This window comes from Mercurialis annua, linkage group LG2, assembly GCF_937616625.2.
Source record: "Mercurialis annua linkage group LG2, ddMerAnnu1.2, whole genome shotgun sequence".
In the NCBI taxonomy this organism is placed as follows: Eukaryota; Viridiplantae; Streptophyta; class Magnoliopsida; order Malpighiales; family Euphorbiaceae; genus Mercurialis; species Mercurialis annua.
The window spans coordinates 35,132,420-35,157,635 of NC_065571.1; the positions used below are offsets into that span (position 1 = coordinate 35,132,420).

A 25,216-nucleotide genomic window follows, 5' to 3' on the forward strand; every position below is an offset into this window, starting at 1 on the left:
ATTGATTCTTCGATCTTCATAAAACCTTCGTATAAAAAGAATCCTACAAAAAACAAACAGAAGACATAAAAACCAAAAATTTAACTTCAAATCTTATAGTAAATATTATATACATAATAAAATTACTTACATAGTATGAAAAATGCTCAATATTTGCTATACTCTGCATTAAAACTCGACTTGGTATATGAAAACGAAATGTTAGCTAGCCTATAGAAATGAGGGGAAATCATACAAGCAGTAAGTATTCCATAAATCTATAAATCTATACTCAAATTGAATTGTTTTAGTGCTGAGCGAACCCGTTAAAACTTAAATCATATAAGCAGTAAGTATAAGGACAAATAATACTAGTATCAAAACTCAAATTAATAAGTCACAAAGCAACATGCAAAATTATGAGAACAAACTAACGTGGGAGTACAAATTCAATGGCCACCAATTTAAACGTAACCGCAAAAGTAGTACGAGAGAAACCCCACAATGCTAGAGGTTATAGTGTTAATTGACCTTTTGACTATAATTTAATTAAACAAGTTAAAATTATGTAATCTCCCTCTTCAATTATAATAAAAAGAAATCAACTTTTCAAAAGCGTAAACAAATCAGGTAAAGGATATGCAAACTAGATCTATATCAAAAAATTACCCTATTCTTACAGGCACATATGAGCTATACAACGATTGAAATTGTATTACGAAATTATTAAAAGAAAAAGTAAGAACAACTAACCTGATTGTTTGGTGTTGATGTAGATTGGTGTATATGGTTATTTTCCATCTTATCTAATCTACTTTCAAAACTTTCCATGCGCCTTTTAAGAATGCAATTTTCTTCTTCCTTATCACGAAGTCTAGCCTCAAGCTCTTCAACATACGCTGACTTTGATGATCCATGAAATTTTTTTCGCTTCATCCCCCCACCATAAGCAAAAACATGACTGTGACGTTGTCGTCCAAAGCATTTTTCAAGCAGTTCAATTTCTTTTATAGATGGCTCAGATAGCATAATTTTGATAATTTCATCCTATAAATGAACATGACAAGTATACACAAATATTAAAACAAAAAAATTGACAATCATCTTTCTGAATTAGAAAGTTGAACATACATACATATTTGTTTGCTACTTCTGGTTCAACTAATTTTCCACCTCTATTTCGAGTTTCAAAGTACAAAGTTGCCAAGTCCGGGGGTTTACCATCTTTACCTCCCTATAAAACGACACAAACATGCTAAAAATTATCAAATTAAAGCAATAAATAACATTAGAAGATGATAGTGTTTGAAAATTCATTACCATCTCATATATAATTTCTCTATGTGGTTTACTTCCACAACGGTGAGCGTGAGGGATGATTGCTTTACTTCTATTGATAGTGTTTCGAGAACTAATATCCTGTATAAGACATAAAATTAAAATTATCATAAAGCTGAATAATACATAAGTATAACTATTCGTATGTTATAGTAATGTTTTGTGCATAATTATACCTGAAATTCATCACTTAAAAATTTATTATCTACAAGCCACTCCCAATCAGCAGATTCCATCCCTTCAGGCACATTCTTTACAGCCTCAACTTTAGTTTTGCATGGTTTCACATATTTTACATTCAAACTTGATCTCCAACTTGTCCACAAAGAACACATATGCTCCAATGTTTGTTCATAATACGCCTCAATGTCAGGATTATAAAAACATTCCTATAATATTTTGGCAACAAAAAAGCTTTAGTCTAGATTTAATATTATGCACACCTGAAATAGAAAACAAATATCATATACCTTGACGGAAGTCCACATGTGCTTCTTGTCATTTTCTTTAATTTCCTTCCATGTTTGCACTCGTACAGGAGTGATGTTGGGGTCGCGTATAATTTTTCCCAAATGTCTTGACCAAAATGCTTGATTCATTCCCATACCACGATTATTATAAAACAATATTTCAAGTTTCTCTCCTGATTTAAGACCTGCTACTTTCTTATTCTTGTTTCTTCCTCGAACTTTCTTTTTCTCTTGAGGTATTGAACCTAAGTAAAATAAATAATTAATAATTAATTTAAAATAATCATACTGCAGTTTAAAAGAAAAAAAAGATTAAAATTTAAACTCTAACTTAATGGAAGTTACTTACTCTTAACAAATGTTTCCGATATAGCGTACACGGGTTCACCTGATTTTCCATTTTCAGTCATGGGTGTGTATTTTGCAACTAAGAAATGACCGACTGCTTCTAAAGGTACAGTAAACTCCTAAAAGGTAAAAAATTTCATTAGTGAATATTGATTATAGAAAATCAATCAAACTTTAATTATAAATGCATGCGATAAAGTACTTACTTTGTCAACTAGAGGGCTGCTTATTGGTGCAAGTCCATTATCAACATCATAATTCTTAGAAATTGTTGTAAACAATTGAACTATACTAACTCTTTCCGTCTCTTCAATAACATCACCATGTATTCTCACAATCTCGTTTGTCTTGAGCTCACCAAATATTTTGACATTTATCACTTTCGGAATGGGTTGCGTATTATTGGTCTGGTTATTCAAATAATGTAATTGGCTGCCTGACAAATATACATATATAAGACAAGATTCAATCAAATTGTAGGCAAAAATGATACATAAGATATTTATAGATAATAATTAAATATATAAGAAGCCTACCTTGATTGGAGTTATCTTCTGGAATTCTATATGAAAAAGGCTTGACTGCATTATCTTTGTCCAAATAAACATGTATAACTTGCACATCCTTATGTTCTTCAATCATAGCGAAGACATCTGCATCAGACCTTAATTCCTTCCTATGTCTATCAGTGAGAGTTATACCAGTAGAATTGACATCGACAAACTGTTTACATATAGCTAGAAGATCCAATAAAGAAAATTCATCTCCGAAATTCTTATCTACGTATTTTTCCTCACCATAGTGCATGACAAGACCGTGACAAGCAAAATTACCTTCAACCAATAATATAAACAAAGTTTATTAGAATTCAATTACATATAACTGAATAATGCATATCATTTATTTAAATCAGAATGAAAATGCAATTCATTGTTTATAATCCCATGGGAGAATTGATGATGTGTGGGGTTGCAACACCTATACTCTCTAAATTTAAATCATAATTTTCAGAATTATAAAAGAGATAGCAACTGAACACTAATGAAAATTGATATTTAAATCTCAAACTAAAGTATTATTATTAGGATAAAGAAAAATTCAACACAATACAAATATGATTGCCTAAAGAAAATTTATCAAACACTTTATTTACATATAGCTAGAAGATCCAATAAAGAAAATTTATCAAACACTTTAAGTAATATAAATTATTTACAAATATGATTGCCTAAACAAAGAATCCCATAAAATATGATTGCCTAAAGAAAATTAATCAAACACTGAGGGATACATTACAGTAGCTATGAAATTAACAAAGATCTTAAAGTAACATAACTACTTTCTTAGTGGCTGTGTTCAGCAGCTTTTAATTTTTTCTAATTAGCAAGGCATTTGTATTTTGTTTCGCACTTTATTGAGGACATATATGTTTGATTCTGTTCTTTGATTTTTTGTTCTGCATTTTCCTTTATTTACTTTTAATTTCCATCGTCACTTTTACTTATGGTCAGCATAAAGACATTCTAGTTGAGGCTTTCTTACCTAATTTGAAAACTCACCATAAAAACACCCAATCAAAGCGAGTCATACACACACCACAAAAAATCAAAATGAAAAAACATTTCAGGGGTAAGAAGGTAAAATTTAAACATATCAAACAAGACAAAAAGATCATATATATGAAAAAGTACTTTTTTCTTTCTCATTTTTGAAGCTTTCTCTGAACAAAATTGAGGACTAGTACTTTAATATTAAAAAAGCCTAAATAATAAGAATCCATAAGCAAACCAACCAACCTAAAAGTGCCAACTAGATGGTTTTTTCTACGGTTATATTATTTTTAATCTACACCCAAGTGGATGGTGAGTAACCAAGCCTGAAACACACACTAATTTTCGAGGAAAAGAAAATGACAATTATCCAAAATTCTAACAAAAATTCAGTACTGCATTTATGAAAACTAAAATTGGAAAAAGCTTAAACCTTTCATAAGTAAGCATATGAAAGACACACCTAAGTATAAAATTCCATACAATTTATACTCACTGCTCTACTTGTCAACATATAAATTATTTTTTCTATTTGTAACAAAAGGCAACAACTTAGGTTAGAACTTTAGACATACCATTGCTACCGTCTTTGGATGTCTTTTTAGAAATTTTTTCTTTAGATATTTGTTGATATGATTTCAGCACACGCTTTCTTTGTTTATCCAACAAACCAGGAGCTATGACTTTCCTTATATTATTAGGGCCATTCTTTTGTAATACCCCGTAATTTTAAGTAATTAGAATATGCCACGAAGTCAAATTGAAGTAATCAAAATATTAAAAATAATATTTTGCCGGTTCGAATATTAAGAAAAATATTCGGAAAGACTAAATTTAATAGTTAAAGGATAATAGTTAGGTTTGACTATTTAAGATTATTAAATCACGGGAAGTGATTTAATAAATTCAAAATACGTATTTAAATTTAAACGTAAATTTAATTTATACGAATTCGGAAAAAAGAGTATCGTAATAATATGAGTTTAAAATTTAAATCGGAAATTTAAATTTTAATAAACGAGTGTGAACGGGAGTAATAAATTTGAGAATACTCTTTAGCGTCGTATGAATTGATATATTGATAATTAATATATTAAAGTACCACTCTAAATGGAGAGTTTAAGATTTCGGACAAAACCCCGAAATTAAAATGTCGAAACTCGTAAAGCTCGACGAATTATGGACGAATATAAGTTAAGATATATATATATAAATATATATATTAAATAAAAGAAAAAAGAAAAAGAAAAAAAAAGAGAGGCGGTGCTGTTTAGGCGGCAATTATGGAAAATTGTCCATTTTAGTCCCTGAACTTTTACTTCAATTAGTTTTTAATTATTAACTAATTAAATATTATTTGTTAGTCTAAATTAAAATAAAATAATTTATAAGTCCCGAGCGAATAATCTTGACGTTAATATTCGCGAAATAATTTGACGAAGCTACCGTCAAATTTTTATGGAATTTGGACATAGTAATTTTAATTAAGCGGGACTGATTTGGACCTAATAAATCTTTGGAGATTTATTAAAAATAAAATATAAGTCGGATGCGAATAAAATTATATTTTTATTCGTTTTATATTTTATTGGATTTTTGGGTAAAGTTTCGTAAAATTTGGAATTAGTCTCCGTTTGGACTACGGACGACTAATTAAAATCAGAGTTAAAGTGCATGATTGAGCTAGTATCAAATGGTACTTAAGCCAATCCAATTTCTCTATAAATAGGAGCAGAGGGTCACCTCATTTCTGCTGCGTCAAATGGATTTGACGTGCTTGCTAGTTATAGCAAGCCGAGACCGGCGCGGCGCGATCCATTTCGCGATTCCGACTTCGATTCTTCAACGAATCAAGTAGTAATCGAGGTATTAATCTCGTATACGATATTTATTTCGATATATATTAATTATATATCCGATATTAAACGGTAAACGTATCGAATCGATCGCGTACGTATCGATTCGACGTTTTAATTATAGAACTATATTGTTTAGGTTGTGATTAAATGTTCGGAGCGGGAAAAATCAATCAAGCACGTCGGAAAGTGGCTCGGGAATGAAATCCCGGTGCCTGCACGTGTGCACGACCGTGCACAGGCAGTGCACGAACGTGCACAGGCCGTGCACGAACGTGCACTGGCCAAGGCTGTGCAAGACAGTGCACGAACGTGCACAGGCCCTGCACGGACGTGTAGTCCGACTCCGACGGGATCTTTTCAGGCGGCGAATCCGAGGGGACTTCGCCTAGTAGGACGGTGTGTTTACCGTCAGTTAGTAAATGTTTAAAGGTGAACGTTTTAAAATGATATAAGTCTATACGTTAAAGCGATACGACGTTTTAACTAGGCTCTACATTAATCAATGTGATTAATGTTAAAAGGACTATAAGTCTATACCAAGAGTGGTATTATATATTGAACGAGAAGTTCAATATTGAGATTAGTTCATGTGTTTGTTTATAGAGTCGTCTATAAACAATAGTTATTTGAGTCTATCGTTTATACGATAGGACTAGAGTTAAAATTCAATGTCTAATGTGTTTTGACATTTGAATTTTATTAGATCCGACGAGTGGTCGATCTAGCGAGCCAAACACCAACGTGTTTGACTGACAAGCTTGTTTGGAGGTTACGTTTTTGAAAATGGGGACGACAGTACTGTGAGTTTTACTTTGTGATTTTTACTTTTGAATATTTATATTTAAACTGTTTTTAAATCACAAATCGCACTAGTATAACTTAACCATGAAAGATCCATTGGAACAAGCTTCCTATTGGTTGTCAATAGGACTGTGTGATCACCAGTAGTGTTTCTCGATACGAGCCTGTGTCTGACATAGAGGTCAGTTAATGTCATTGGGCGTTGGAAGTGGTAGCGACCCTGACTTAACAGTCTGAGACGGCAGTAACGGTTACGGTCACAGGCAGTACTATGATGGCAGTTTCACGGTTACGGTCCAGACACTCGGCTTAGACGGCAGTGATTCAGTTCACGGTCTAAGGCCTATATTGTGTAGGTTGAGACCCATACAATAGTCTGTCTTGTAGGGTTTCATCTGGATCGACTAATTGGTAATATTTTTGATATGTACAAATGTTTTACATATATGCGATTTAAATATTCAATTGTAAATATGTGAACTCACTCAGAAATATTTATATTTCTGACCCTCCCCAATGTTTACCTTTCAGGTAATCAAGTACGAGGTCTGACTTCCACAATAATTCCGGAAGTCAATGTCAGCCATACCTCTAGAGCTGCAAGTAGTTGGGTATGGGAAGTCTGTCTTTCTGTTTACAGTAGTTCAAACTATTTTGATAAACTCTGATTGAACTACTGTATATAATATATGTTTGAAAAGCTGCGTATTTTCTAAAATGCTATGACCATTTGTTTGAGAGATACACTGGTTTTATGTATTTAGCATTTTAGTATTGTATTGGAAACAGAGCAGGTGTGTCAACTGAGATTGATGTTTGCGCTCTAGTTTCTTTAAATACAATCAGGGTCTTAAGACCCGGTTTTCAGAAATGTGTTTACGTTAAACGAGAGAAAGGTTTTAACGATATTTTCTGAAAACAGATCATATGTGATATATGATCTTGAATTGCGATCGCGTTTTTAATAAAGGTGTTAAAGTGTTTCCGCAACGAGGTTGCAAACCTTTTTATGTTTTAAAACACGAAAAATTTATAAAGGTTTTTAGGCTTGCTACGGGTTTCGGAGCAACCACTCCCATTCCCTAGCGCCGGTCGCGATCCATGAATTTGGGTCGTGACAAAGTTGGTATCAGAGCAATAGTTCTCGGACTCGATAATTTAAAAACATTGCTGATACATGGAAAATAAAGTATGGGGTAGATGTCATAGGTACTCATAGGAACTACTGCAGCACATAGGATTCGAGTCATGTCTCCTACATATATTCTTATGTTTCATAGGTTCTCAGCCTTCCCTTTTGGGATATAAGACTGCGATATACGCGTGCGAGTCGTCTAGACAATTCGATAACGATGCTTGAATATCAAGCATGGAAATAACGTGAAGACACTGTCGAAGTCATTCGATAGTGGTACAAGGAGATGATTGACACAAGAAGTACGAATTCAGAGAAGTGGAGTAGTTGTGGAGAAATCTTACTAGTTACAGAGTTTAGGGTCAGGAGGAAACTTACAAAAACCAAATGATATAACCTACTATGGTTATTCATTTAAATGATTTTAAAAGCATAATTATGCCTAAAGATGAGACGTCATCACCTTAGTGCACAATTATGCAGATGTTTTAAAAGTGAATTTTAAACAAATTGTTTTGAAAAAGGGTACCCAAGATGATTGAACCATTTTAAACCAATTTGTTTTTATTGTAAGTATACCTAGACCAGAACTCTGTAACAAAAGTAAATACTCGAGATCAGGTAGTAAGCGATTCTCGAGGGGGTAACAGAAGCATATAAGAGTGGAAGTTGGAGAATACATTTGTGACTAGGAAAGCACAAAACTAGTTGTAGTTAAACGAATTACAACTTGTATCGGATAGATATATATATCCGAGTTACTACAAGTTAAGGATAAGAATATCCTTAAACAAGGTGCTAAGGGCATTGTACCCTGAGACACTAGGAGTAAGAAATGAGAGAGAGAACCTACTAATCGAGCAGTGATTAAGACGTTAGAGATACATGATTTCTAACTAGCGATTAGTATAACTTGAGTTTGGGAAGACTCAAGGTAAGTGGAAGAACACGATTCAAAGTGTAGTTAATAGAGAAAGTGTATTGATGAAGCGAGTTTCAGATGATGTCTGAAAATCGACAGGGTGTAGTAAAACCCTGATAACTTTTAATTGAACCGTTGGATTGGTTTAATTTTGGAACATGATATTCCTAAGACGGTTACCTAGAGATTAACTGTTGCGATCGTCGAACGGAGAGGTAGACGATAGTTGTTTTTGAAAGTAACGATAGGAAACTTGCGTGAATTCTGGCAGTGAGCCAAAAGTGCAAGTGATGAGATTATGAATTATAAAGTTTAATTAACTTAGGATTATCAATGTAAGCTCCATAGATATGTAAATAAATTTGAAAACTGTTGTCAAACAGTGGTTTCAAATTGTGAAAATTCCGATAACCGGGCCTAGTGATTGTGAAGTCTTGGCTGGCTGGTGCGGAATATACATGTAGAGTACATGTAATTTGAATGTCGGACCAGAAATGTGTAAAGTATGGCCGACCAAAAGTGGAAAATGTGATATAGATGTTTTATTTTTAATGTTTTAAAAACGGAGCGAGAAGTTGATAATCAGTTAATTAAATGTAGTAGGGGCTATAGAGCATTGAGAATGACTCTTAGCTGCGAGTAAGACAGCTATATATGTATAAAGTTAAGAGGTGAAAAATAGCGATAGTCAGATCAGTGATGTAAGATCTGAGAATTTTATGCATCAGAATGAATGAAAGATTCTGAGTAAGCTATAGTTTGAGGTAAATAACATGTTAAGAGTAGAAATATCCGGATATTAAGATAGGAGTTCCGCGATAATAAAAGGAAAAAGACTGTTGACCCGTGAAGGGACACAGTATATAGTAAAGATATATGAGGAGATAAGAAAGTGATATAGAAAGTAACGTCGTATTGAAACGAGTTACGATGAAATAGGCGTACGAGTGAAAGATAAATCGCTTATTACATTAAGAGAGAAAGTATATGGGAAAGAAGTACAAAGTCTAAGAGCTTATATTAAAGAATTAGATAAGCTATAAATGCATAATAAGAAGAGAGAACATAAGTTGTGACTGATATGTATCGATATTGTGAGTAACATGGAAATATTTTATCGATATGTATGATTGTTAATTTGACTTTACCTAGCTATAATGTAAGTAAAGTCACAAATTTAAACTCAATTGAAATTGAGATAAGGTACACTGACAGTGAAAGTGTTAGTAGTAGACACAACTATAAGTGTGCAAACGAGTATTGCACGAAGGGGGATAGAGAAGTATAATAGGAATATGTCTCACACGTCTATAGAATGTAGACGAGAAAGAAGTTAAGATACAACCTATCGTGAGGATAGCATAAATCAGATCCGATAAATGGATTTGCAGAACATAGTATGAGTAATACTAGTTCTGATGTATGAATATGGAATGAGTGAATATTTCTACTGTCATTATGAGATATATAAGAACAATGAGTCAAACTATTTCTGGATTATTTCTAGCAGTGGTATTAATGGACAATTGGTCCATGTGAATAATAAAGGAAGGAGAAGCACAATGTGTGCGGCCATTGTTATAAATTTTGTGAGAATGTCAGAATCAAGTTAAAATTTCCAAATGTAAGTGACAATTTGGAAACACTAGAAATCTTAGATGATATCTAGTTGATCTGAGAAAGATCAATGAGATTAATGAGTGGAAGTAACCAGCATGGTTAAAGAAATTAGTAATTTCTTGAATTTCGCAAAGGACTGCGAACACTGCTTGCAAGATTTTTCAAAATCTTTACATTAGTTATGGAATTCAAACAAGAAAGTGCGAAAGTTGAATAGGCAAATCAACGTGAGATAGGATGTGGAGATTGATAAAGAAATGACTAGCAATAGTGCAAGTGTTAGCACTATTCATAAGATACATAAGACGTATTAAAGAATCAAGAAAAGATATGTTATGATATATAACATAATCGAGTTATAGAAAATGTTTCTCGATGGTTGAAAAAGCGCGAGGAAAATTGTCAATTTATGAGTTGGAACTGACAAAGTGATAGTCGTACTAAAGGTCGAAAGACTATAGTTATGTGATACGAAGTACGAACTATTTATGAGAATAAGAGTTATTGTAATAGGAGTCAAGAGGCACTGCTTGTATTATACAAGAAGTAAGTTGCCTACGAATCAAAAGTCAATGGATGTATATTTTTAGACAGGAAAATATGCTTGGTAAATAAAAACCAAAAGATTATGATATAAGAAGAATGTTATATAGAGATCCTACAACCTAACTGGAAAGAGAACAGTTAGTGGATTGTGAATCAGAGTAGCGCAGTGAAAGTGTGGAGGTTTGCAAAAATAAATGCATACTACACTACTGTGCTAGTGATTATTAAACAAGACATTCATACCTTGAATTGTCAAGTATGATCAGGTATTAGACGTAAGGTCTTAAACTTTGGAATTCTATTGGCTCAACGAAGTATGAGACCAATATGAAGTGATTACTTTAGTGAGAGTATAAATTAGAAATACACAATTAGAGTATGTGATAAGTATTGATACGCAAAGAAAAGTTTGCGAATTCAGTATTGTTGATGAAATACTGAAACGGGACAATAAATTGTGTGAACCAGACATGTATAGTCTGAGTGTCACTATAAAGTGTTTTGTGTTAGTACCACAAAGAGGTACTATGATATAATAGAAATGTATCGAGGGAACGATACATAGAAAGAGGTGACAAGAATAATAGTAAAGTGTCCAAAGGACCAGTAAGTCAATTTGGAATGCCAATCACTATATTGATTTTGGCAAATATTTCCAAACTAGAATGGAAATGAGAAGAGATGACAAAGGATTTGTAGTCAAAATACCTAAGTATTAGGAAAGTTTTGACTCAATGTAAATGGTGGTGGACAGTATGATGAAGATCATACGTTTCATACTCTCAAAACTTTGCAAATAGCAGCAAGTTGATGAGAGTTAAAACGATAAAGGTGAAGTCTACGGGCGACTAAAACTTGTGAAAAGTTTTAGATCAGTAAATAGACAGTAGTGTTTTTTGTTGCCCATAAGTAACAAACTACTTAAAGAGGTAAACCCAGTAGTAAGAATATACACATCCCAAGTGTATAAAAGAATATGGAGTTAGGTTAACCTAACCGATAATGAGAAGATCATAGAATAATGCTAAGAGGCAGCATTATGAGATCAAAGTAATTGATCTCCTTTGTATTAAGAGAAGTAAAAGAAAGAGAGGCTATAGAGTACACAAGTTGTGTAAATATACACGATGGAATAGTGTGAGAAAACACACTTTACCGATGGATGAAATGTATAAATCCAAATAGAAAGAAAAGTGAAAAAGGATAAAGATCGTGTAAGTATATATAATTGAACAGTGTAAAGATTTACGCTTCGTTGACAGACGAAGAACATTCAGTGAAAGACACTGATCCAAAGAGTAAGAGTAATTAAGAAGTTGAGAGGAATACGATAAAGAATATAACCTAAGTAATAATGAAGTGTGGAGTGTTAACTCCAAGTCGCGATAAATCGTGACATATAAAGAAATTGCATAAAAATGCAACCGACGAGCTAGCGTCGTGATAAGTATTTCGTGTATCGTACACGAAGAGTGTAAGGATGGATTTTAGAATCTACCTCTAGTAGAAGTAAGTTTATGCTACATAAGGCATAAGGATCGAGGTAGAAAGATGTTAAGGTTTAATAGAGTTGTTTAATAAGTGGCATTAGATTTTAAATTCGAGGACGAATTTTTATAAGGAGGGGAGAATGTAATACCCCGTAATTTTAAGTAATTAGAATATGCCACGAAGTCAAATTGAAGTAATCAAAATATTAAAAATAATATTTTGCCGGTTCGAATATTAAGAAAAATATTCGGAAAGACTAAATTTAATAGTTAAAGGATAATAGTTAGGTTTGACTATTTAAGATTATTAAATCACGGGAAGTGATTTAATAAATTCAAAATACGTATTTAAATTTAAACGTAAATTTAATTTATACGAATTCGGAAAAAAGAGTATCGTAATAATATGAGTTTAAAATTTAAATCGGAAATTTAAATTTTAATAAACGAGTGTGAACGGGAGTAATAAATTTGAGAATACTCTTTAGCGTCGTATGAATTGATATATTGATAATTAATATATCAAAGTACCACTCTAAATGGAGAGTTTAAGATTTCGGACAAAACCCCGAAATTAAAATGTCGAAACTCGTAAAGCTCGACGAATTATGGACGAATATAAGTTAAGATATATATATAAATATATATATTAAATAAAAGAAAAAAGAAAAAGAAAAAAAAAGAGAGGCGGTGCTGTTTAGGCGGCAATTATGGAAAATTGTCCATTTTAGTCCCTGAACTTTTACTTCAATTAGTTTTTAATTATTAACTAATTAAATATTATTTGTTAGTCTAAATTAAAATAAAATAATTTATAAGTCCCGAGCGAATAATCTTGATGTTAATATTCGCGAAATAATTTGACGAAGCTACCGTCAAATTTTTATGGAATTTGGACATAGTAATTTTAATTAAGCGGGACTGATTTGGACCTAATAAATCTTTGGAGATTTATTAAAAATAAAATATAAGTCGGATGCGAATAAAAATTATATTTTTATTCGTTTTATATTTTATTGGATTTTTGGGTAAAGTTTCGTAAAATTTGGAATTAGTCTCCGTTTGGACTACGGACGACTAATTAAAATCAGAGTTAAAGTGCATGATTGAGCTAGTATCAAATGGTACTTAAGCCAATCCAATTTCTCTATAAATAGGAGCAGAGGGTCACCTCATTTCTGCTGCGTCAAATGGATTTGACGTGCTTGCTAGTTATAGCAAGCCGAGACCGGCGCGGCGCGATCCATTTCGCGATTCCGACTTCGATTCTTCAACGAATCAAGTAGTAATCGAGGTATTAATCTCGTATACGATATTTATTTCGATATATATTAATTATATATCCGATATTAAACGGTAAACGTATCGAATCGATCGCGTACGTATCGATTCGACGTTTTAATTATAGAACTATATTGTTTAGGTTGTGATTAAATGTTCGGAGCGGGAAAAATCAATCAAGCACGTCGGAAAGTGGCTCGGGAATGAAATCTCGGTGCCTGCACGTGTGCACGACCGTGCACAGGCAGTGCACGAACGTGCACAGGCCGTGCACGAACGTGCACTGGCCAAGGCTGTGCAAGACAGTGCACGAACGTGCACAGGCCCTGCACGGACGTGTAGTCCGACTCCGACGGGATCTTTTCAGGCGGCGAATCTGAGGGGACTTCGCCTAGTAGGACGGTGTGTTTACCGTCAGTTAGTAAATGTTTAAAGGTGAACGTTTTAAAATGATATAAGTCTATACGTTAAAACGATACGACGTTTTAACTAGGCTCTACATTAATCAATGTGATTAATGTTAAAAGGACTATAAGTCTATACCAAGAGTGGTATTATATATTGAACGAGAAGTTCAATATTGAGATTAGTTCATGTGTTTGTTTATAGAGTCGTCTATAAACAATAGTTATTTGAGTCTATCGTTTATACGATAGGACTAGAGTTAAAATTCAATGTCTAATGTGTTTTGACATTTGAATTTTAATTAGATCCGACGAGTGGTCGATCTAGCGAGCCAAACACCAACGTGTTTGACTGACAAGCTTGTTTGGAGGTTACGTTTTTGAAAATGGGGACGACAGTACTGTGAGTTTTACTTTGTGATTTTTACTTTTGAATATTTATATTTAAACTGTTTTTAAATCATAAATCGCACTAGTATAACTTAACCATGAAAGATCCATTGGAACAAGCTTCCTATTGGTTGTCAATAGGACTGTGTGATCACCAGTAGTGTTTCTCGATACGAGCCTGTGTCTGACATAGAGGTCAGTTAATGTCATTGGGCGTTGGAAGTGGTAGCGACCCTGACTTAACAGTCTGAGACGGCAGTAACGGTTACGGTCACAGGCAGTACTGTGATGGCAGTTTCACGGTTACGGTCCAGACATCCGGCTTAGACGGCAATGATTCAGTTCACGGTGTAAGGCCTATATTGTGTAGGTTGAGACCCATACAATAGTCTGTCTTGTAGGGTTTCATCTGGATCGACTAATTGGTAATATTTTTGATATGTACAAATGTTTTACATATATGCGATTTAAATATTCAATTGTAAATATGTGAACTCACTCAGAAATATTTATATTTCTGACCCTCCCCAATGTTTACCTTTCAGGTAATCAAGTACGAGGTCTGACTTCCACAATAATTCCGGAAGTCAATGTCAGCCATACCTCTAGAGCTGCAAGTAGTTGGGTATGGGAAGTCTGTCTTTCTGTTTACAGTAGTTCAAACTATTTTGATAAACTCTGATTGAACTACTGTATATAATATATGTTTGAAAAGCTGCGTATTTTCTAAAATGCTATGACCATTTGTTTGAGAGATACACTGGTTTTATGTATTTAGCATTTTAGTATTGTATTGGAAACAGAGCAGGTGTGTCAACTGAGATTGATGTTTGCGCTCTAGTTTCTTTAAATACAATCAGGGTCTTAAGACCCGGTTTTCAGAAATGTGTTTACGTTAAACGAGAGAAAGGTTTTAACGATATTTTCTGAAAACAGATCATATGTGATATATGATCTTGAATTGCGATCGCGTTTTTAATAAAGGTGTTAAAGTGTTTCCGCAACGAGGTTGCAAACCTTTTTATGTTTTAAAACACGAAAAATTTATAAAGGTTTTTAGGCTTGCTACGGGTTTCGGAGCAACCACTCCCATTCCCTAGCGCCGGTCGCGATCCATGAATTTGGGTCGTGACATCTTTGTAGTCTTTGTCTTGTTCAATAACATTCTTTAAAGTGGTTGTAAAAACAGAAGGCATATGAATTAGATCATAAAAAAATATTATAAACAAAAAAACACATCAGTTTAAAATAGAAAAAACATAAAAAGAGCTGAGCTAATAAGTCTTACATAATGCTATACAATCTTCTGTTTCCTAGTTACTTTAGTAAGAGGGACTTCAACAACCGTTGGCTCTAAATCAGCACGTGCCCAATTATTTTCAGTAACATCTAAAGAAGCAGGAACAACAGACTCAAAATTGAATGATTCAATATTTTAATATGCTTCGGCTAAATCATCCACTTTGTTGCCCTCAACATCTTCATCAATTTGAGTCTCAAATAAATCACGAGGTCGTGTTTTGATAACAACATTCCAACCCTTATTAATGTTATCAATTGCATAAAACACTTGCGATGCTTGATTAGCTAAAACAAAGGGTTCATTTGTTTTTAAAAGACGACGAGGATTAACACTTATACACCCATATTCATCTATTTTAGCTCCTTTTTCATTATCATGCATATCAAACCATTTGCACCGAAACAACACAACACGTTTCCCACCTAGATACTTCAGTTCAAGAATTTCATTCAATACTCCGTAATAATCAACATATTCTGTTTCATTACCAATATCACTAGTTACACAAACCCCACAATTTTGTGTCTTATGCCTCTTATCACTCTTCTCTACTCGAAACCTATACCTATTTACAACATAACCATTAAAGTGTGTTACATATTTGGAAGGTCCACGAGATAATGACAAGAGTTCATTCATTTTTGTGTCATTTTGTTGGACTTGCAACTCGGCAACCTACAAACAAACTCTAATGTCAATGCTTAAATTTTAATATTCAATCTTGGTATATGCACTAGAGAAAAGGCTAACTCACCTTATTTTTGAACCAACTAATAAATTTGTTATTAGTCACATCATTTGACATTTGATGCATATTTATTGCATGATTTTGAGAATATTCTCTGCATGAGAACATTAAAATGTTAAACAAGATTTTATAAAATATATAAAAAAAAATTATTACGTACTCGAGGAAAGGTTGAACTTCATCACAATTCTTTAAGACATAGATATGAGCTTGACTCCACACATTATTAGAGATGTTGCGAGAAACACAAGCTCCAAGGGCTCGTCCGGAATGTGAAAATATGGATATTTCACTATTAAATTGAGAGAAACCGTCATAATTTCTTGTCTGCCTATTAAATTTTGTTTCAATTCCACTTAGGTACCTTGAACAAAGAGTCATGCACTCTCTTGCAATATAGCCTTCGGCAATAGAACCTTCAGGATGGGCCATATTGCGAACCAGTTTCTTCAATCCATATAATGATTGTTCAATAGGGTACATCCATCTAAATTGGACAGGACCACCAATCCTAGCCTCATATGCCAAATGAACGGGCAAAGGTACCATTACATCAAAAAATGAAGGCAGAAAAACTTGTTCTAACTTACACAAAGTTATTGGAATTTGAGATTCAATTTGCTCCAACTCATCCACTCTCAATTGTTTAGCACCCAAACTTGAAAAGAATAAAGATAGCTCAATAAGAGGTTCAACTACCTTTTTGGGAGAAGACCCATTTGAACCCTAATTTTGAGTTTGACAATCAATTTAAAGAGCCTAATCATGTTTATTAGTGTGTAGGAACATATAGAAACCATCCCGGGTCGAATCGGAGCTTTCTAGCGAGAATCGAAAATTCCATATTTCGACTAGTTCCAGTAGCATATCGCGCCCGAGATCCCTTTTCCATCACGGGCGTGATACATGAATCTCGGGCGTGATACATCACATCACGGGCGCGATACACCACTCATCAAAAGCTTTGGTTTTTCAAATGTATCGCGGGCGCTACACCTTCATCGCGGGCGCGATGAATATGAACGTTGAAGGTCCAACGGCTATATCAGAGCCCTCCATCAGTTGCTTGACAAGTGGCCGTCAACCATTGGTTGAATTCCTAACATTTAAATATCGCGGGCGCGACGTAGGGCATCACGGGCGCGACGGGCTGCTTTTCAGCACAAACTTGAGTTTTCTTCTAGAAGATTCAAGGGTTTGTTGTTGGGGTTATAAATACCCCTTGTCTACCTCATTTATGAGGTTAGACACTCCAGCAACAAAACATATACTCAAGCATTCAATTTATTCTCTCTACATTTATTGTGCATCAATTAATTGATTGCTTATCTCTTTTGTTGATTGATTAATCATTGTGATTCAATTATTAGTGTTGTAGGTTTTTGTTTATCCTTAGAAAAACATTTTGTGAGTTTGAGATTATCTCTTGGAAATCTCTTTTGTAAAGTTTGTGTTTAGCTTTAAAGCACAATCCATTAGTGAATTCTAAAATCTCAATCCTTGATTGAGTAGTGGAGTAGGATTGGTTTGTAATCCGAACCACTCTAAATTGCTTGTGTCAATTTCTCTTCTCTTAAACTCCTACTAAATTTTAATTACTCACTAAACCTTATTCACCCCCTCTAAGGTAGCTATTTAGGGATTTCAATTGGTATCAAAGCTAAGTTACTCATCTCATTGCTTAATTGCGAGTTCTTCGATTCAAATGGCTACCGAAAACTTTACTCACACTCTTCGTCCCTTCTTTGATGGAACGGATTATCCAAATTGGAAATTTCGTATGGAAAACTATCTCGATATGGATGGTGTGAACTTATGGCATATGGTTCTTGATGGTTATGTGGCTCCTACTCAAGAGTTGAATGGTGCTATTATACCTTGGCCAAGAAAAGATTGGACCAAGGATCAAGTTCTAGCTAATGCTCTCAACCGGAAGGCTATTTGTGTGATCATTTCATCTTTGTGTAGAGAAAAGCAAGGAAGGGTTCAACATTGCACAACGGCTCATGATATGTGGAAGATTCTTGAGAACTACCATGAAGGAACGGTTCAAGTAAAGAACAAGAAGGTTGAGCTTCTCATTGGAGAATATGAAGGGTTCAAGAACAAGCCAAATGAGACCGTCACCGAGACTACCAATAGACTTTTTGGCATTACCACCAATCTCAAGAAGCTTGGTAAGCACTATACTCTTGGTGAAATCAATGGCAAAATTCTTCGTTCATTGCCTCTCCTTGATTGGCAACCGAAGATAACCGCTATTGAGGAATCACATGACATAAGGAATTTGAGAACCGATGAGCTTATCGGAAACCTACTTCTTCATGAGATGACCTACACGAAGGAAATTCAAGAGTTGAAGAAGTCTCAAGAAGAGAAAACTAAGGGAATTGCTTTGAAGGCTAAAGCAATTGAAAGTAAGGTTGAAGAGGAGCTTAATGCAAGTGATGAAGAAGATGATGAAGAGATGGTGCTATTGTCTAAGAAAGTAAGGGAATGGAGAACAAGGAAGAAGTCTCAAGTTCAAAAATATGAGCAAAAGGGTGAGTCCTCAAACTTCAAGAGATCATCCAACTCCAAACAAGAGACTCCTACTCCTAGAAGAGATGTCACTTGTCATGGGTGTGGCAAACCGGGTCATATTAGACCGGAATGTCGACAAGGGCAAAGGAAACCCTTTCAAAAGGATAAGAAAGGGTTCATCACCACTTGGGATGATGAAAGTGACTATCAATCCGATGAAGATTGCCAAGAAGAGGCAAGAGCAAATCTTTGCTTCATGGCTCTAGTTGATGAGTCCCCATCCGAGGTAAGTACTCTACCTTTTATTTCTTGGGATGGTGTAGGGATAGAACCTCATGATAGCTCTAGTGATATTGTTGTTGTGAAAAATAACCCTAGTGCCTCTTGTGTTGTAAATGTTGAGAATGTGTTGGTTGATGATTCTTTGGTGTATGAGATTGATGATGAATGTCATGACATGATAAATGAACTAACTAACAAATGTAGTGACTATCATGCCAAAATAAAACTTTTCAAAAGGGAAGCCTCTATGGCTAAACTTGAGATGCTCAATTTGAAGAAAGAAATTCAAGACTTAAAGTATTCTTTAGAATCTATCCCTAAGCAAGATGTAAATATTTTGCTAAAGGAAAATGAAACACTAAAGAGTGAAATTCTTTCTCTAAATAGCTCTATCTCAAGATTTCACAAAGGGAAGGAATCTTTGGACAATCTTATTGATTCCCAAAGAAACCCAACCATAAAATTTGGACTTGGCTATAGTCACAACTCCTCTTCCTCAAGTGTGACTACTTTTGTGAAGGCCTCTTCACCTCAAACTTCTTCTATAGAAGTTCCTCCTTCTTTGGTCAAACCAAAAGAGGTGAATAAGAGGTATGCTCAAGCTCCCAAGACTAAGTCATTTGTGGCTTCTAAGTCTAAGAGCAAAGTGGGTACAAGACCCCCTAGACATACCCATGCCTCTCAATATAGTCACAAATGGGAGAAGAGAAGTATGAAAAAGAATCATGTTCATTCATATCCCTATGCTCATTCTCACAACAATGCTCATGCATATACTTATGATCACTCTTGTGCACATTGCTATGCTCACTCATGTGAGGCTCCTAGAGCCAAGACCTATCCATCTTATGCTCACATATCCCCTAGACTTCAATGTGTTTATTGCATGAGATATGGTCATAAGAATGTTGATTGTTATGTTAGAAAGGTCCAATTGAGGTTAATTCCCTTGGACTATTCTAGTGCTAACTTCCAAGGACCCAATGTGATTTGGGTACCTAAAGGTTGAGCTTGTTTATTCTAGGTGCCAAAAGAAACCGTGTTGAATAAAACCAAATGGTACGTCGATAGCGGCTCTTCTAGGCACATGACGGGCCACATCTCCAACTTCACCCAATTGGAACATAAAAAGTTGGGAAATGTCACCTTCGGTGATGATGCCAAAGGTCAAGTTGTGGGGATAGGCAAGATAGGTAACTCTTCTTCTCCTTCTATAGAAAATGTGTGGCTTGTTAATGGTCTAAAACATAATCTTTTAAGTGTAAGTCAATTGTGTGATAAGGGCTATAATGTCAACTTCGATTCCAAGGCTTGCTATGTTATCCAACCAATGGACAACACGGTTATCTTCAAAGGAAATCGAAGACAAAACACTTACATAATTGACTTGGATACGCTTGAAAACCGAGATGGCAAGTGCTTACTATCACTTAGCGACGAATCTTGGTTGTGGCACCGTAGACTTGGTCATGCTAGCTTAGACCTCTTAAATGAGGTTAGCAAGGATGAAATTGTTAAAGGTTTGCCTAAGCTAAATTTTTCAAAAGACAAAGTGTGTGGACCTTGTCAAATGGGAAAACAACACAAGTCTTCTTTTAAAGCTAAAAATGTTGTTTCTACCTCTAGACCATTACAATTGATTCACATGGACTTGTGTGGACCTATGAGAGTTGCTAGTTTGCGTGGCATGCATTATGCATTTGTGTTAGTTGATGACTATTCTAGATTCACTTGGGTTATATTCTTGGCTCATAAGAATGAAGCTTTTAGCGGTTTTAAAAGTTTTGCAAAGCGAGTTCAAAAAGAAAAAGATTTATCTATTTCAAGTATTCGAAGTGATCATGGAACCGAATTTCAAAATGAATCTTCCAAATCCTTTTGTGAAGAAAATGGCATTTTTCATAATTTTTCTTCTCCTAGAACGCCTCAACAAAATGGGGTTGTTGAAAGGAAAAACCGAACCTTGGTTGAAATGGCTCGATCTATGCTCAATGAGTATGACTTACCTCATTACTTGTGGGCCGAAGCTATGAACACCGCTTGCTATGTTTCAAATCGCATTTTTAAAAGACCAATTTTAAACAAAACTTCTTATGAGCTTTGGGTAGGAAGAAAACCCAAGATATCCTACTTTAGAGTATTTGGATGCAAATGCTTCATATTAAATACCAAGGATAACCTTGGAAAATTTGATTCCAAAACGGATGAAGGTGTCTTTTTGGGTTATGCCTCTAATAGCAAGTCTTTTAGAGTCTTCAACAAGCGCACCTTAGTTGTTGAGGAATCTATGCATGTGGTATTTGATGAGTCCTCCAAGGATTTTCCGGAAAAGGACTCGTTTGTTCATGACTTTTTAGGTACTTTTGAGGATCTCTCTTTGGTTGAAAATCAAGGAGCTACTACAAGTCAAGTGGAGGAAACTCAAACACCTCTAGAGGAGTCCAAGGTGGAATCCGAATCTCCTCCTTCGGCTCAACTCATTCATGATCTACCTAAAGATTGGGCTTTTAACAAAAGTCATCCTCAAGAGTTGATTATCGGTGAAACTTCAAGGGGAGTAAGCACTCGCTCTCAATTTCGTTCTTTTGCAAATGTTGCATTCCTATCTCAATTCGAGCCCACTAAAGTTAGTGAAGCCCTAGTTGATGAACATTGGGTGATTGCTATGCAAGATGAACTCAATGAATTCACAAGGAATAAAGTTTGGGAGTTAGTCCCTCCTCCTAATGGTCATACCATTATTGGAACAAAATGGGTCTATCAGAATAAGTTGGATGAAAGCGGAGCAATAACTCGAAACAAGGCCCGATTGGTTGCCCAAGGCTATAACCAAGAGGAAGGCATTGATTATGAGGAGACATTTGCTCCGGTTGCTAGATTAGAAGCAATTCGTATGTTGTTAGCCTATGCATCATGCATGAATTTCAAACTTTTTCAAATGGATGTCAAAAGTGCTTTTTTAAATGGTTTTATAGAAGAGGAAGTTTATGTTAAACAACCTCCCGGTTTTGAAGATTTTCGGCATCCACAATATGTCTTCAAACTCAACAAGGCTTTGTATGGTTTAAAACAAGCTCCTAGAGCTTGGTATGATAGGTTGAGTAATTTTTTGCTTTCAAATGGTTTTTCCAAAGGAAAAGTTGATACAACTCTTTTCACAAAAACTCATAAGCATGATATTCTTTTTGTCCAAATCTATGTTGATGATATCATATTCGGTGCTACTAATGAGTCTCTTTGTGGAGATTTTTCTATGTGTATGACTAGGGAATTTGAGATGAGTCTCATGGGGGAACTCAAGTTCTTCCTTGGACTACAAATCAAACAAAATGCGGATGGCATTTTCATAAATCAATCCAAGTACACCAAGGAAATGCTCAAGAAATTTGGCATGGAAACTTCCTCAAGTAGCAAGACACCTATGAGTACCACCACGAAGTTGGACAAGGATGAATCGGGTAAATGCATTGATATTACAATGTATAGAGGTATGATCGGTTCACTTCTTTATCTTACCGCTAGTAGACCCGATATTATGTTTAGTGTGTGCCTATGTGCTCGTTTTCAAGCTTGTCCTAAGGAATCCCACTTGCATGCCGTTAAGCGTATTTTCAAGTATTTGCATGGCACTTTAAACCTAGGAATTTGGTACCCTAGAAATGTAGACCCTAGGTTGCTTGGCTACTCCGATGCCGACTATGCGGGTTGTCTTTTAGACCGTAAAAGTACCTCCGGGACTTGCCAATTTTTGGGTCATAGCTTGATCTCATGGAGTAGTAAGAAACAAGTATCCGTGGCTTTGTCAACCGCGGAAGCCGAATATGTAGCGGCCGGTTGTTGTTGTGCTCAAATCCTTTGGATTAAGCAACAACTTTTGGATTATGGTGTTACACTTAGTCATATTCCCATCAAATGTGACAACACTAGTGCAATTAACCTATCCAAGAACCCTATTCAACACTCTAGGAGTAAACACATAGATATCCGTCATCATTTTATACGTGATCATGTGCAAAAGGGAGACGTTGTAGTCGAATTCATCGATACAACTAACCAATTTGCGGATATTTTTACCAAGCCTCTAAATGAGGAGCGTATGAATTTTATCATTCGAGAGCTTGGTATGCTTGATGGGAGCACTTTGAATTGAATTGCATGATTGGTTTGCCTATTTGATGTTTTACTTTACTTATCTTACCGATTTCATTGCTTGGACCAATACGTATATGTATCCCATTTTATGATATTCATATATTTTGGTGTTTCCTGCTCATTAATTATCCATATGTGTTGGAATTAAGGCTTGACATTGTGAAAAATTGTGTTTTTTGCATTAAAATTGCATTTTTTTAAAATATCATGTATCACGACCGGGATGTATAAATCACGACCGAGATGTTCAACCAGAAAGCAAGAATTTTGCTACTGCTTGAATCTCGGGCGTGATATGTATATCACGGGCGCGATATTCAAACAGTAAGCAAATCTTTTTGCCACTGCTTGAATCTCGGGCGTGATTGGTGTTTCGCGGGCGTGATATAGGCAGCTTTTGAAAATAACGGCTATTTTCCTATATCACGGGCGTTACACATGTATCACGGGCGTGATACGTTGATTTTTTTCAAATTTTTGCCCGTTTTTAACACTTGTCAAAACGGCTAGATTTTCAAAAACTAGCCGTTTATGACCGTTTTAAGGGTTTTAAAGGCCTATAAAAAGCCATTTTGAGGGCTACATTCATTTACAACCTTTCTCCCATCTTTCCATCTTTTTCTTCAACAAAATTCTTCACTTTTAATCCTTACACTTCAAAATTTTGCTTTTTCTCATTCTCATATCATATCACTCATATCATGGCTCCCAAGAAAGTCATTCCTTCAAAAGGCAAACGCCCTATGGGGCAAACTTCTTCGGCATCTCCACTTCCGACTTTAGACATGGAAGAAATTGCTTCTCGCCGTGCAAATTTGGAAATTGCCGAAGTAGAAGGCACTCGGTTTCCCGATTTATCCAACATGACCTTTGATGGGCTTGCGGATCAAGTCTATGCCTACATTGATGCCTTGGGTTGGCGAAAATTTGTGTGCGGAAACCGTGAAGACACTATAGAGGATTTGATGAAAGAGGTACTATCTACTCTCCATATCATTACTAACGAAAATCATCGTTCCGGGTTTTATGGGGTCACTTTTCAAGTTAAAGGTACTACCTACAAGTTAACCCCCAAAGACATTGATGATTGCTTCGGTTTTGAAGAAGGTTTCGCCACTAATTATCTCCGGGTTGAGGAATTTCACATTCACGAGTTTTGGGCGGAAATTAGTGCCGATGTGAAGCATGAACCGAGAACCGCAATTGCTAAGTCTATCACCTCTCTTCCGCTCTTTGTGTTTCATCGCATTATCACTTACTCCATCAACGGGCGGCATGAGGGAAACGAAAAAGTCCCCATCAAGGACCTTTTCTTCTTATGGTGTGCGGTTAAAGGCGAGAAATTTTCATGTGCTCGCTACTTTATGGAGCATCTCGTCTCCCTTGGCAAGAAAAAGGGAACTCTTCGAGTTGGTTCGTATGTCACCGCCATGGTCAAGAAGGCAAGGGCCTACACTCCCGCTCTTCGCCAAGCTCCGGGTGTTGTATTCCCTTGGAAGGACTCTCCTCTCGATCTTGACTATTTCGTCAATAGGGTCAATGCCTTTCAAGTTACAAATGACCAACATTATATTTATCTCTTTGGGGAAAGGTGGATTCAACAAGAAGTTCATAGGCTTGCTAGGAAGAGGCAAAGGCAACTACAAGAACCGGCTCCTCCGGAAGTGTTTCAAGCTCAAGTTGAGGAAGAAGCGTTTGGCGGCTTTCAAGAACCGGAAATTCCGGCACCGGCAATGGATCCCACTTGGCTCCCACCTCCCGGCTCTAGCACAAATCAAATGCTCTCGCTCATTTATAGTCAAAATGAGCGGATGTTTGGACGTATGAACTTGTTGGAAACAAATGTGGATTCCCGTTTCAACAATTTGGAAAATCGCTTTGGGAGAATGGAAACGGAGTTTGGTGGTTTACGGTCCGATTTTGGCATTTTGCGGAACCGCTTCGATGCTCAATTTCCGCCTTCTCCGGTTCATACTCCGGTGCTTGAGGAAGAAGATTTCAATGACATTGAAGAGGAGGATTGATCATTTGCATTTCATCCATTTCATGCATTTTTTTTGCTTTAATATTTTTTT

General features: G+C 35.4%; 1 protein-coding gene across 1 annotated transcript; it reads right to left on the reverse strand.

The window, feature by feature from the left end:
- Positions 1-201: 201 nt before the first annotated feature.
- LOC126668450 (uncharacterized) lies at positions 202-3,030 on the reverse strand. The gene is made up of 10 exons (XM_056104654.1): positions 3,012-3,030; positions 2,672-2,968; positions 2,342-2,571; positions 2,137-2,254; positions 1,788-2,032; positions 1,494-1,706; positions 1,300-1,398; positions 1,115-1,213; positions 733-1,026; positions 202-210 (listed from the first exon to the last, which is right to left on the reverse strand). Exons 1-10 carry the CDS (start codon positions 3,028-3,030, stop codon positions 202-204), a joined length of 1,623 nt encoding a protein of 540 aa, XP_055960629.1.
- Positions 3,031-25,216: the final 22,186 nt, after the last annotated feature.